Source organism: Bos indicus x Bos taurus, chromosome 24 (genome assembly GCF_003369695.1).
Source record: "Bos indicus x Bos taurus breed Angus x Brahman F1 hybrid chromosome 24, Bos_hybrid_MaternalHap_v2.0, whole genome shotgun sequence".
NCBI classification, from domain to species: Eukaryota; Metazoa; Chordata; class Mammalia; order Artiodactyla; family Bovidae; genus Bos; species Bos indicus x Bos taurus.
Genome location: NC_040099.1, coordinates 26,271,289 through 26,286,971, shown reverse-complemented (window position 1 = coordinate 26,286,971; position 15,683 = coordinate 26,271,289). Strand labels below are relative to the sequence as shown.

Genomic DNA, 15,683 nt, shown 5'->3' with positions numbered 1-15,683 from the left:
ATTATATATGTGTATATATTTGTGCTTAAACATACATATGTGTGTGTGTGTGTGTGTGTATATATATATATATATATATATGTAGCCTGCCAGACTCCTCTGTCCATGGAATTCTCCAGGAAAGAATACTGGAATGGGTTGCCATTTCCTTCTCCAGTATGTATATAAATATAGATATAAATTTGTAGAGAATTTCCAAATACATATTTATAACAAAAAGATTTTTGCAGTGGATCAATATGAAGACATGAAGTAATAATCTTATTATAAGAAAATAAATGATCTTCTCATAAAATACTATTTATAAGCTTTATAAGATATAAATTTTCTTTCTGCAATTTCACTGACAGGAAGACATAAACACTATTTTAATTCTCTGGATATAGAACACCTTTACTTATTACATAAAATCGTCCTAAAATCTTGACTTGGAAATTCTTTTCCACAAGTGCTCTACTTCACTATTAGCTGAGCATCCTTTGCCCAAAGCATCTGTGTGTAAAACAAATTCAAGGAACACTGTTAGACTAATACAGTTTTAACTGGTCTGAACCTACTGATGTGAGATGCTTAAAGCATCCTGGGTTAATCTGGGCATCAAAGTGTTTGTCCTCAATTTTTCTCTGTTACTACTAAAGAGAGAGAATGTTAGAGAAAGAATCTAAAACCAATCATCCCTCTTTGAAAATAGAAAAATGTAACAAAGTCATAGACTTGAGAGGTTAAAAACATTTTAAATCATCTAACATAATTAAACTCATTCTATAGATCAGACAACTCAAAGGAACTTCAGTGAGTTCTCACAGTGAAATAATAACAGATCCTGAATCAAAAACTAGGCTTCCTAAACTCCAAACCAACTATTTTCATTTTTTTAATTGTACCATGTGAGTACTAAGGAGGTTAACATCTATGACACCGAATTATCAAAGCAAAACGTAAAAAGAAAGAGCAGCTGTAAGAATCCAGTGAAGATGTAAATAACTATACTAGAAACATTAATAAGCAAGTTAGTAAAGTCCCCTTTATGGTTCAGCTCACTTCCTTTCAACTTTATTGCAAGAGGTAATTCTCTGCTGGCTCTACAATAAGGAATCTGTCTGCAGTGCAGGAGACACAGGAGACGTGGGTTCGATCCCTGAGTCGGGAAGATCCCCAAGGAGGAAATGGCAACCCATTCCAGTATTTTTGCCTGCGGAATCCCATGAACAGAGGAGCTTGGCGGGCTACAGTCCAAAGAATCGCAGAGTTGAACACAACCAAGCAACAACAAATACACGAACAATTTTTCACATTTCAAGTCTAGAAGACATCAAGAATGCCACATTTAAGGGCGAACTAAAGTGAAACACTATGGTTTTTCCTCATGTGAGAGCAAGCGTTTAGGATGGAGAACATGCGATGCAAGTTTCTTTAAAGTTATTTCAGTATTCACTCTAAATTGGGAGTAGTAAAACAGCACTTTAAAGAGAAAAGATAAATAAGATTTATTTATTAAATAAATTGTATACTCAGTGGATGCCATTCAACACCTTCCTACATAAAACCTAATTAAAATATCTGCACTGATTTTAGTTTTATTAGAGTCTACACTGCATATCCTCCCTTGGAGCTGGGGATAATGATAAACCCACATAATAATAAAATGAAATGAAGTATAAAAGCAAAATATGGTACTAAGCTTGAATAACTGTTATCTGCCTTTATAACTCATTGGTATACCAGCAACACCACAAACTCCTATGTTGTTGTTGTTTAGTCACTGTCATTTCCAACTCTTTTGCAATCCCGTGGCTCTCTGTCTATGAGACTTTCCTGGTAAGAATCCTGGAATGGGGTGCCGTTTCCTTCTCCAGGGCATTTCCTGACCCAGGGGTCAAACTTACATCTTCTGCTTGGCAGGTGGATTTGGTACCACTGAGCCACCTAGGAAGCCTATAATATCAAACTCCTATAATACCTTGTAAACTACACATTGATTGAATCTGATGGCATTATATGTATCCAATGAGCCCAATGTCATCTCACAATGATCTGACATTGAGTAAAAACTCAATCTCTCAAACAATGCATATAAACATTTAATACAGCATATTTTGCTCTTCAGTGTTGTCTCACCAACTCTACTGCTTTCCGGAACTTCAAAATTATAAACTGCTTCTGTGAAAATAGGATGGTTGTCATTTTCGTCCTCCACTCTGATGGGCAGTGGGAGAGGGAAGTCTGCTGAATATCCGTCTGCAGTTGACGCATAGGCAATCAGCTGTAAAACAGTGAAAACCAAACTGAACAGTCCATTTTGAAAGATTCCAGCAAGAAAGAATTCTATGCTTTATCTAATACCTTCTCTGCAAATCTTTTCAGTAATAAATCTTTCCAAAAATTTAATACTTCTTTAGTTATCAGAGCATTGAAGGTAGAAAGACTATAACTATTAATATTATAGTTCAAAGTATTCAGTGTTTGGTAGAAGTGGCTACACTTCAAATAAAACCTAGGTCAGAATACAGAGTGTCAGAGAATACTCAGGCCATTAGACTAAGGAATTAAATGTGAATATAGCAGGGTGGATTATAGTCTTTATTCTCCCCATAATCATAAAATCATAAATAGGGAGAAACAAGTCACTTCACTGCAGTGGGAAAAATCCGAACTACATCATCTAAATAAAGCAAAAATTACCAAATATTGTCACTACTAAGCCCCTTTATTATTTTACCTCATAGATCACATATTTGTAAGAGGTTTTCTCATAAAACCGCTACATTTACTTCTGCATTACTGGTTAACCAAAAGCAGTGTAAAATCAAATAGAACATATTTCTCTTCAGCATGTTATTATAACACTGAGTTGAAAATTTTCCAGCCAAAAGCAAAGTGTCACGTGGTGACCATCAGTCATGTTTTACTTACCCAGCATCTCTTCCTTTTTCTTTTAGGAAGAGAAGCCCTCTTTTCTATGGAGAATCAGCTCCCCTGAACCACAGGAATAATTACATAACCCCAGAGCATTTATTATATCATGCTGAAAATTGTCTGAATTATTACACTGAAAATTAAGTGACTTATTCCCCATTGATGTAAGGAAATGGCATCCCACTCCAGTGTTCTTGCCTGGAGAATCCCAGGGATGGGGGAGCCTGGTGGGCTTCTGTCTATGGGGTCGCACAGAGTCGGACAAGACTGAAGCGACTTAGCTGCAGCAGCAGCAGCATCCTTATCAGTATACTGACTTATTGTGCCTTGTTTGGGCTTGATCTCCCACTTTTGCTACATTATGTAGTTCTCAGATATCATCAGATAGTCATACATGCTGAAGAAAGACCAAGAAAGAAAGGGGAAAAAAAAAAAAAGGAGCAAAAGAGGGACATTGGAAGACAACTCTTCCAATCAACTGTGGCCATGTCCTAGAGAGAGGAGAAAGGACCATGACCAGAGAGAGAAGGAAAACCTCAGAAACAAAACCAACTTTTGGAAATTTGCTGGAATTTACATCCAAATGCAATTAAATTTCTTGGCTTCACTTTAGGCTTACCTAACAGAAGTTGAGATAAAGAGCAGACCAAGCATTCCAAAATATTATACAATCTATTTCCTTCATCTTTAAGATGCCCTCAAAAAAGACAGTGCAGAAGACAGGAAAGAATAGATGGAGTATCAGAAGAAACATAGTTTAATCACTTAAAAGTCATGTGTATTGATAAAGCTCCTACATCAAAAACGTCATATTCTTCACGATCCACAGGCTGGGTACAATACAGATTTCCAGTGTCTCTTTCTATGAAAAACAAATTTAAAGGTTCCTTGTCAACTCCACGCCCACTTATTGAATAGAAGATGGTATAGTTCTGTGCAGCATCAGATTGAACCTAAAAGGAAAAAACATATGTAAAAAATTTTTCATTAAAATGCTGTTTTTTAAATACAACTTACATGTTTACATTGTTTATTAAAGAGATTATTTTAAGAATAATCACCTTTTTCACTTCATCAACCTGCAAAATGGTAACAAACTATGATAATTTGGCAAAAGATTTTTTAAAAGCTCCCAAATTTAATGAAGACAATGTTCAACATAAAAAGTAACCAAAGAAAACCTAATTGAAAACAAAAAGGCATAGGATTTTGGCAAAGGTAGAAAAAAACAATACTACCCGTTGTGGGCAGGGATGAGGCAAACAGGAACTCTCATATCCTGATGAAAGGAACGTCAATTGGAATGTTTCTTAGGGAGATGAATTAACAAAACTGAAAAGAATGACAATAAACAGAGAAGACTCTTCCTGGCAGAGGAAACAGGAAGTGCAAAGTGAACAGACCAGGGCTATGTCTGGAGTGTTCAAGGAAGGCATTGTGTTTGGAGTAGAGAGGACTAAGGGAAAAGAAAGTCGTAGATGAATGCAGTAACAGGGCAATGGCATAAAAGAGATTCCAAGGATGTTGGCTTCTTCTTGGAGTCAGACTGAGAGCCACTGGAGAATTTAGATAATAGTAATACCCAATTTCTGGAGTTCTGGTAGCTCAGTGGTAAAGAATCCCCCTGCCAATGCAGGAGATGTGAGTTCCATCCCTGGGTCAGGAAGATTCCCTGGAGAAGAAAATGGCAACCCACTCCAGTATTCTGGGAAATCTCATCTCATGGGCAGAGAACGCTGCAAGGTGACAGTCCATGGCATCTCACAGAGTCGGACATGACCAAGCGACTAAACAACAATATCCAATTTATATTTTATTTTTTTTATTTTACTTTATTTAACTTTACAATATTGTATTGGTTTTGCCACCAATTTATATTTTAGAAGGCTAATTCTTGCTGTTCTGTTAAGATTAGACTTGGGTAAGAAGTAAGGGAAGAAACAGGAAGGCCATTTAAAAGTTACTGCTTAAAAAAAAGTTACTGTAAGAATTCAGGAGAGAGAATTGTTTGTTAGACTAGCATGGCAGCAGCAGCAGTTGTGAAAAGCAGTTAGATTCTGGATCGAATTTGACGACGCAGCCAGCAGGATTTGACAATGGATTGGCTGTGTGGTGTGAAGACTGAAGTCAGGGATGTCACCAAGTCACAGGAAGCTAGTATTCCCCGATGTCTATTCTGCCCATCTTCCTTAATGTTAGAACTTACAGCTGAACATAAGATGGTCCAGAAGAAAGATTTTTCTATCTCCCTTGCAATTAGGTATGATCATGCAAAAAGGGATCAATGGGATTTAGCAAAAAAAATAATATTGGGCTGGCCAAAAACGTTTGTTAGGGTTTTCCGTAACATCTCATGGAAAACCTCAAATGAACTTTTGGCCAACCCAACACAGGTGAGATTCAGACTGTGCTCTAGAAAAGTGGAGGTGTGCGTTCCGTCATTTGGACACAAGGATGAGTGTCTTGAACCTGAAAGGATGGCCAAGCTTAAAAAGGAAGAAGCCTGGGTCCCCGGCGATTTCTCAAATTAGAATCTCTGTACTGGATCACACTTTGACATGAAATGACTAAATCTCTGTCATACTTTATCCCCTATAATTTAAGATCTTAGTAAAACGCAGCTAGATTCTTATCCTATAGTAATAAAGGAATTACAATTTTAATTGTAAAGAATGGTAGATATGGTAAACAGGGGCTGAACATCTATTTCATCTGGAGAAGGACATGGCAACCCACTCCAGTATTCTTGCCTGGAAAATCCCATGGACAGAGGAGCCTAGCTGGCCACAGTCCACGGGCCACAGAGTGGGACACAACTGAAGCGACTCAGCACGAACGCAGCAAATTCCTATCTATTAATTCCTTAACGAGAAGTATGCTCTCCACATAAAACCTTACCAAACAGACTCTACTGTGGTAACAACTGAAAGGATGGAGCCGCCATTAATTGAGATGGGAGGACATTTTTTATAAGAAAATCCAAATGTTTGATTTTTGTATGTGAGGTTTGATGTGTCTACTTAACATCCAGGTGGAAATCTTAATTAGGCATTTTGGGCCAGAGATAATGAAGTTTTAAGTTTCCAGTGTATAAAAAGTACTTAAAGCAATGAAGCTGGATGAGATCACCGAGAACATGAATATAAATAAACACGAGACAAGGTTCATAGATGAGCTCTCCAAAGTTTAAGACTGAGGGGTTGGGCTGGTGGGGAATAGGGGGAAGTGGGAGTGAGGATGAACCAGCAAGACATACTAAGAAGGGGTGGCCAGCAAAGAAGGTGGAAAACTGGGCGAATGTTGTCCCGGATGAAGAAAAGGAGAGGTCGGCTAAGTCAAATGGACATACACATCAAGGAAGTGAGGACTGAGAGGTGGTGACCAGTTTAACAGTACTAAGGCCGTGTTTACCTCTGATCAGTATAACTTTGGTAATCAGAAATCAATTTCTTAATAGGCCTCATCAGTGCTTAAAGTACAATTACCTAAAAGAAGAAACAAAGGGACGGCACTGGGTAGAGTTTCCTATAAGCGAGAAAGACACCGGAAGCATGGTTAAAATCATAAATAAGTAGGACCCAGGGGGCACCATTAGCATTAAACATTGACCGGAGTAATGGAAATTTAAAGGAAAAACACAAGCTCCATTCCATAGCTCCGCCTCAGTCATTATTTTCACTGCATACTTATTATTTTCATTTATGAAAAGTAAATCTGACCCTGCTTTAAAAAGACTTGTTTTTCGGAAGAAGTTAAACTACCCAGCAGAGCACAAATGGCCGGTTCCAGCTGGACCCTGTCTGCCTTTCTGCCCCGTCTCCCTGTTCCACTCCCATCATACACAGGAAGGCTAAGCTTTTGAGAGCTCCTATGAGGAACCATGCTTGGTTTCACCTCTGTCCCTCTTTCTCCTTCTGCAACACTTTACCTGCATGACACTCTCCCATCCTTCAGCACTGGGCTTAGTTGCCTCCCCCAGGTCTTCTTTTTGTTTTTACCACTTGTCATCTCAGCACATGGTACTCACTCCATGAATTCTCCAATCCATTCCCATCTCAGCACTTATCACTTAATGTTACAATCATTTGCCTACTTCTATCTTCCTCACTAGATTAATAAACTACATGAGAGCAAGTTTTAGTCACTCAGTCATATACAACTCTTTGCGACCCCATGAACTGTAGCCCTCCAGGCTCCTCTGTCCATGGGATTCTCCAGGCAAGGATACTGGAGTAGGTAGCCATTCCCTTCTCCAAGGGATCTCCCTGACCCACGGATCAAACCCACGTCTCCTACACTGCAGACTGATTCTTTACTGTCTGAGCCACCAGGGAAGGTCATGAGGGCAAAGGCCATGCCATGCTAAGTCACTTCAGGTGTGTCCAGTTCTATGTGACCCTATGGACTGTAGCCCACCAGGCTCCTCTGTCCATGGGATTCTCCAGGCAAGAATACTAGAATGGGTTGTCAAGCCCTTCTCCAAGGGATCTTCCCAACCCAAGGATCAAACCCATATCTCTTAACTCTCCTGCATTGGCAGGCAGTTTCTTTACTTCTAGCACCACCTGGGAAGCCCAAATGACTAAATGTATTTCTAGCTTAAGTACTTAGAGCAGTTCTTTCAACAGGACAGAATAGGTGCTCAATAGCCAGCTGCTAAATGAATGAATTAACTAATAAAGATCATTTAATGGCTATAGGGGAGAAGGCAATGGCACCCCACTCCAGTACTCTTGCCTGGAAAATCCCATGGGCGGAGGAGCCTGGTAGGCTGCAGTCCATGGGGTCGCTAAGAGTCAGACACGACTGAGCGACTTCACTTTCCCTTTTCACTTTCATGCATTGGAGAAGGAAATGGCAACCCACTCCAGTGTTCTTGCCTGGAGAATCCCAGGGACGAGGGAGCCTGGTGGGCTACCGTCTATGGGGTCGCACAGAGTCGGACACGACTGAAGCGACTTAGCAGCAGCAGCAGCAATGGCTATAGAGTCTGTACTATATTATAATTATTAGTTTTTCGTGATGTTCTAGTTTTTCTCATTATTAATTTTTTAGTGATTTTACTCTTCATGAATATCTTCAAATCTGTTGATTTTTAAATGTTTAAAGAATTATTAAAACCTGAACAAAACAGACTCTTGGAACTAAAGCAATCCCAGTCAGAAGGAATGGAAAACCTACCTGTTGAAGGAACAAGGGGAAAGGTCCCAGGGAATTCTCCTGCATCGAGCAGGGAATAGGCGCCCATCTCCTTTTGGAACGCCTGAGAACAGTTTCTTTAGTGTGTCTTTTCCTCAATACCTGAATCGAGAGAAAAATAAATAAAATTTTTAAACAAAAAGCATCACAGCCTACTTCATTGTAAAACAGTAGATGGACCAGTCTCCAGTATGTCAATGCTGAACCTAAAGACCAGATAATATGGTCTTCTCTGAATTAGGTTAAAAAAATGTAACCAGACTTTAAAGGCTTCATGAACCAAAGAATTTCACTTTGTATACATTTCTATATTAATCCTGACCAAACTTTCAGATTAGGAAAATCATCACTGTACTTTCAGTTCTTTCTGTTCTGTCCCAAAATGAAACAGAGAATGCATCCTCTTTCTAACAAGCTATAGACAGCTCTTGTTCTTTCTGCTAAAACCTCATATCCCAGGTGAACCAGAGTGAGATCATGCATTTTCTTCGTTGCCTGAACACTCTAACTCCACTGTCCAATAAGGAAGCCACAAGCCACATGTGACCATTTAAGTTAATTAGAATTAAGTAAAACATATATTCCATCCTTCAGTTACACTAGTCACATGATAACTGTCAGGAGTCATTAATTAATTAATGTTGGGTGACCATATCACACAGTGCAGATTATAGAACATTCCCATCATTGTTGAAAGTTCTATTGGAGTTTTTAGTGATTTCCATTTCATTTCATGGTATAGTAAGGAAGATGCGGTATTTCCTGAGAATTACTTAATGATACATTAAGCAATTATTAAAGTGCTAAGCAGAAATTTATTAAGTGACTTTTTCATTAATATAATACACTTCACACTGATTAGTTGTAATTCACTACGGCCTTCCTCTTGATGTAGAATCTAGAACTACAGTGAATAATCACTGGGTGATGGCTAATACCATTCAGACACATACATACTACAGGATTTCCGTCCTATTTTAACATCAGAATGACTGTGGCACTTGAAATCAGCCCCTTATTCACTGGGAACTACTGCACTCAGCCTTAATTTAAAATATACCTATTGACTCTGGGTCAGGGGTAACTGAGCAGTAGTAACAGAGGTAACAAAAGGGACTGACTCATGTCCTTAAGCAACTGTGGATAGGTTGTTTGCACTAATGAAAAATTACCAATGCTACAACAGAGGGATTACCACACTGACACAGGCAGGCAGAAGCAAGTAGACTTTGGAGGTGGAAGAAGCCTTCACAGAGAGGTGCCATTAGATCTAATAAAGCCAGATCCAAAGTCAATGTCTAACCAATGTCGAGAGGGGAAGAGGAGGGAGAAAAGGAGACAGGGAGGAAGGAAAAGCAAACAGAAAGGGGAAAAAAAGAAGAGGAAAATAAATCTTATTTATCCTTTTCTTTGCAATTTTTAATGAGAGCATTTAAATGAGAAGAAAAACACGCCTGAAAATATCAATGGACTTTGAATACCTTCTTCTGATATTCCAGGAGCACAAGAATCTCTTTCTGTGTCCGTTTCTTTGTGTCAGAGAGCCGTATGGTGAAAGATCTTTTCTCGTCAGACAACACAACAGCGTGGGCTGTGTATACTGACCCATCTTCTAGAACTCTGAAATCAGGATCACTGGACTGGATGCGGTCTACAGACCCAAGGCACTCTTTCAAATTAACTGCAAGTAAGAATTTTCAAAAGTAAGAAACACATGAGAAAAAGGAGGGGGAAATGTTCTAATAATGTATACAATCTTCTTTAAAACCCTGAAGTGGAATGAAATGAACCAATCAGTCTGCATTTAGCAAATATCTTAGCCAGCCTCTTTACATGTATTTTTTAAAAGTGATCATTCTTCTTCTGTTAAAAATGATAATTCTGGATTGCAAATTTGTTTTAAAAAGGTACTTAAAACTTTTATATTCTTCTAAAAGGCTTATGAAAATGATCTTCCTATTGAAGACAGATGCATGTTGCAATCAGGACAAAGCTGAACTACACACCCCCACACACACCTGGATAAACAAACAGAAGTTTTTCTTAACAATATAGTAAGTCTTCTAAGATACACCTGTCTTCAGCCAGAAATTATACACATGAACCCAAAGAGTGACAGAGTATATGAGTTTGGCAAATAGTCAAATAAGAAAAATCTTTAAATTCTTCTTGCCCCACCCCAACCTCACTAACTCCCCTGGGGACCACAGTTCTCTTTGCTGTTCCTTTCTTTCTGGGGCTTCCTATTGAAATTCTGAAATTCTTCTCTCCCTGGGAATCTTCCCAAGTGCAAAGTTATAAAATACAAGTCTCATACCACTGTTTCAATATTATATCTAAAAGTATCAAATGCATCCCATTCTTCCACTTATCTGCCTTTACAGAAACCAAACTGATAGCCTAATACCCACCTAAGTAATATCCTCTCAAAGAATTCACATGTTACCCATGTGTAGTGTTTTCACTTTAATTCAAATCTGTCACAGAGGGAAACGTTAAGTCAAAAAAAAAAAAGAAAACTAAACATCTTTAAAAGTGATGATATATTTCCCTTCTGTTCACATTTTTACCAGAGTGATAACCTCTGGTCCATTTCCCTAGAGGAACATCCCTGACCTTTCTTTACATCCTTTCTTTTCTTCCTTCCCAGGAATGGGACACTTTTTGAAAAAGTAAATTTGGTATCTCTGGGACAAGCTGTATCTCTCAACAAAATCATGATATTTTCCTCCAATATTCCCTGTACCATGGAGAAATTCCATTTGAACAGAGCTGCCTGGGTGTTGGGAAAGTTTGAGGTTCCCAACTTCTCATTGGGCAAATGACTGATTAAACCCAATTTTGAAAGGAACAGCACACCGTGTTATATTTCCCACCGCAGCCATAGCATTGATAAAAATTCTGCTCTGACTCTCTGAGCTCTTTACCTATGTCTCTCAAATGCTTGGAATCCTGGAGTAATGAAAGGGCTACATTCTACATATAATTATTTACATAATTTTTACTGTTAAAACATAAATGACTACAAAAGCATGGATTAGAACATTTGCCTTAGAATCAATGACAGAATTCTATAGAGTTATAAAGAACACAACATATATTTTAACATATCTTGAATTATATCTAATTATATGTACATTCGGAGAAGGCAATGGCACCCCACTCCAGCACTCTTGCCTGGAAAATCCTATGGACGGAGGAGCCTGGTGGGCCACAGTCCATGGGGTCGCTAAGAGTCGGACCCAACTGAGCAACTTCCCTTTCACTTTTCACTTTCATGCATTAGAGAAGGAAATGGCAACCCACTTTAGTGTTCTTGCCTAGAGAATCCCAGGGACAGGGGAGCCTGATGGGCTGCAGTCTATGGGGTCGCACAGAGTCAGACACAACTAAAGCGACTTAGCAGCAGCAGCAGCATATATACATTCAGGCTAATTCCAAAAGCAAACATTGGATAGTATGCTCTTTCCAGCATAAGTAAATTACATTTCTGTTTTAAAAACATTGATTTGAAAGTGCTCACCTCTTCCAATCATTTTGTCTGCCTCTAGTTTGGAAGGTATATTAAATATCTCCTTTTTGCAGGCTTCACAAGCAAAACTGAAGACCTAAGGAAAAAAAATGGTCACATTAATACAGTATAGAATAGAGAACAAAGTTTTAGATATGCAAAATAAATAAGTCCTAGAGATCTACTGTATAGCATAGTGCCTACAGTTAACAATATTGTATACTAAAATTTTTGCTAAGAGGATAAAACTTAAGTGTTCTTACCAAAATAATAACAATAAGTGAAGAAGGCAAGAGAAAACTTGGAGGTAATGGATATGCTTATGGCATAGAGCCTGATGATCTTGCAGCTACATACTTATCACCAAGCTCATCAAGTGGTGTGCTTTGATATGCATGGCTTTTTGTGTGTCCATTTCACCTCAATAAAGTAGGGTTTTTTTTTTTTTTTTAAGAATTAAGAACAAAGCCATATGATCATCTCAATAGGTGCAAGCAATTGACAAAATCCAACACTGATTTACAATTAAAATTTTCCAACAAACTAGGAAGATAAAGAGCATCTAAGAAAAACATCATGATTAACAGAGAAAGACTGAATGCTTTCCTCTGACGGAAGGAACAAGACAATGATGCCTGCCCTCACCACTTCTATTTAACCCGTACTGGCGCTTCTAGCTTCTAGCCAGGGCAGTTACACACACACACACACACACACACACACACGCAATAAAAGGCATCCAGATTGGGAAAGAAGAAGCAAAATAGTTTCTATTTTCAAATAATATGATCTTGTATTACACATAGAAAATCCCAAGGAATCCACTAAAAGACTATCAAAAATAATAAATGGTTTCAGCAAGGTTGCAGAATACAAGGTTAATATACAAAAACTGATTGCATTCCTATCCACTAGCAATGAAAAGAATCTGAAACTGAAAGCAAGCAAACAATTTCATTTACAATGGAAAACCCATCTTCATAGGTCAAAACACATATTCCCAAAAGTCATCTGGCAGATTCAAGGTACTCCCTATCAAAATCCCAAATAGTTTTTTTTTTTTTTTTGCAGAAATTGAAAATCAATCCTTGAGAAAATGCAGGGCACTGCAAGACCCAAATTAACTTGAAAAAGAACAAAGTTGAAAATTTTCCCAATTTCAAAACTTACTACAAAAATACAATAATCAAGGTAGAGTGGTCCTAGCATAAGGATAAACATATAGATGAATGGAATAGAACTGAAATTCCATAAACAGGCCTTTATGTTTAAAAAAATACATTATTGTCTGGTTTGCTGCTATTTATTTTAATATTTAAAATACATGATCATAAGAGAGATCAGACTTCTACTTTTTCTTCATACTATCTTCATAAAATGAGTTAAGGAGAGTTCCAGTTTTTTTTCCTATTCTTTGAAACAATTTATAAAAGGCAGAGGTTATCTGTTCCATATATTTATGGAAGAATTCATCACACAGGTCTAGGCTTGATATAAGGGTGTGTGTAAGTGGAGACATTGGCTTCTAATTCAATGTCTTTATAAGTCTATTTAGAATTTGTACACCTCCTCAAATGTTGGCAATTTGTACCTTGTAGAAAATTGCCTAGTTTTTGTCTCTTTTCACATTAACTAGAATAATATATAAATATTATTATTTATTTTTTAAGACTTCTATCCTCTCCATAAATGTGTCTGTTTTTATTCATAATATTGTTTTATTTATGCCTTTTCTATTTTTCACTTGTGCAATGGTAGCAGGTTTGTCTGTACTTTCAAATAATAGTGTTTGGTTTTGTTAATCCTCTATATTGTTCGTTTCATTTTTTAAAAAACTGTCCCTCTTAAGATATATTCTAACTACACTTGTATTTTAATAAAAAATAAAAGGAACACTAGGGCACTTGCCTTAAAGCTATAGTTTGCCTTAAAGTTATAAAGTTTTAGAAATAAAACATTACTATTATTTTCAAAGCTCCTATTTAACTCTCCCCAGTTGCATTTTCCTCCCTGATGGAGGGACCTCTCCATATTCAAGTAAGCTCTAACGGATGATTTTTTTTCTTGGTAAATCATTTACTTCCCCATTTCTGCTTAATTGTATCCCATGTGTATGTACCCCTAAAGAAGACTGGTTCATTTTATCAATTTTAAGCTTTACATATATATAGTCGTGCGCTAATTGTAAGCAACTTGATTTCTTTGCATGAATTATGTTGTGTAATTTATCCATGCTGAATATATAGCAGCAAGGTCATTCGTCTTTGTCTCTGTATAATAAACATCACTGGAAATGATATACAATTAATTTAAGGTGAAAAGAATGCTATAAAGGAAAATGCTATTTTAATTCCTTTTTACGAGCCCTTTTAGCAAATGATATATTAACCATGTCCAAGTACGTACCATTTATAATATAGAATAGCTAAAGTAAATGAGCAGACAGAAGTATCACCAACTAATACAGGAAGAGAGCACTTCCTTGAGGAGCAGAATACCGGCAAGGTTGGCAAGAACAGTGAAAAAAATTAGTTTTGCCTGGCGTATATTAAATTTTATATTCTTGTGGGAAATCTAGTGGAAGCTGAGTGGCTTCCCTGATGGCTCAGTGGTAAAGAATTCACCTGTAGTGCTGGAGACTCAGGAGATGCAGGTTTGATCCCTGGGTCAGGAAGATTCCCCCTAGAGGAAACGGCAACCCACTCCAGTATTCTTGCCTAGAGAATCCCGTGGATAGAGGAGCCTGGTGGGCTACAGTCCAAAGGATCACAAAAAGTCTTATATGACTGAGCACACATACACACATGGGAAATCTAAGGAGAAAGGTCCAGAAGACAGCTGGGTAGATAGACCTATACTTAAGGGCAACTCAAGGCCAGATATACAAATCGGGGAGTCAGCAGTAGCTGGAGAGTGGTTGAAATTATGGCACGAATTGGATTTCTGGGGAGACAGTGAGTGAAAGTCTCTTAGTTGTGTTCGACTCTCAACCCCATGGACTATACAGTCCATGGAATTCTCCAGGCCAGAATACTGGAGTTGATAGCCTTTCCCTTCTCCAGGGTATCTTCCCAATCCAGGGATCAAACGCAGGTCTCCTGCATTGCAGGCGGATTCTTTACCAGCTGAGCCACAAGGGAAACCCAAGAATACTGGAGTGGGTAGCCTATCCCCTCTCCAGGGGATCTTCCCGACCCAGGAATCCAACTGGGGTTTCCTGTATTGCAGGCAGATTTTTTTACCATCTGAGCTATCAGGGATGCCCTAATATAAGGGATGGATATTGTGAAGGATGATATTCACATATAAACTTCAGTTATGCTATGTTTCCTGAAATATAAAGAAATGTAATGCTATGTTAGTGAGACTTGGATATATTACTGAAAATAAAGTAGAAAAAAAATAATAAAACCACCATTAGATGACAAACTTTTAAAGGTATTTTAAGAATAACTGGTGACTGCCCAATGAAAAATACAAGATACAAAAAAAAAATGTGTTCATATTAATGAATTCTGGATTGACTGAGTTATAAAAGAATTCCTTTTAATGAGGAACCCTCTAGAACAACTTTAAATATCTGATTGAAAGAACCTAGAGTTGTAAGCAACTTCAAATTAAAATGTAACAAATTAAGTTTTTTTTTTTTAAAAATGATAATATAAAGTATTGTCTATAAAATGATAGATATATCATTTTTTTTAAAAAAATGATAATATAAGTTTTTTTTTTTAAATGATAATATAAAGTATTCCCCAAACTATGTCTAGTTTGGGGAAAATATAAGTTTTGGGGATAATATTTGTAAGCAACTTCAATATAAGTTTTGTCTAGTTTGGGGAAAATATATGTTTTGGGGATAATATTTGTAAGCAACTTCAATATAAGTTTTGGGGATAATATTTGTAAGCAACTTCAAATTAAAATGTAACAAATTAAGTTTTTTTTTTAAAAAATGATAATATAAAGTATTGTCTATAAAATGATAGATATATCATTTTTTTTTTTAAATGATAATATAAGTTTTTTTTTTTTTTAATGATAATATAAAGTATTC

General features: G+C 37.3%; 1 protein-coding gene across 2 annotated transcripts in view; it reads right to left on the bottom strand.

The window, feature by feature from the left end:
• DSC3 (desmocollin 3) overlaps nt 1-15,683 on the bottom strand; it is a 55,104-nt gene that overhangs the window by 35,450 nt on the left and 3,971 nt on the right. For both annotated transcript variants that reach the window (XM_027526018.1, XM_027526017.1), the window contains exons 2-6: nt 11,639-11,723; nt 9,597-9,796; nt 8,098-8,217; nt 3,714-3,869; nt 2,119-2,263 (exon numbers count right to left, since the gene is read on the bottom strand). In XM_027526018.1, the coding sequence (XP_027381819.1) occupies nt 2,119-2,263; nt 3,714-3,869; nt 8,098-8,217; nt 9,597-9,796; nt 11,639-11,723 (706 nt within the window). The remainder of the gene's footprint in view (nt 1-2,118; nt 2,264-3,713; nt 3,870-8,097; nt 8,218-9,596; nt 9,797-11,638; nt 11,724-15,683) is intronic.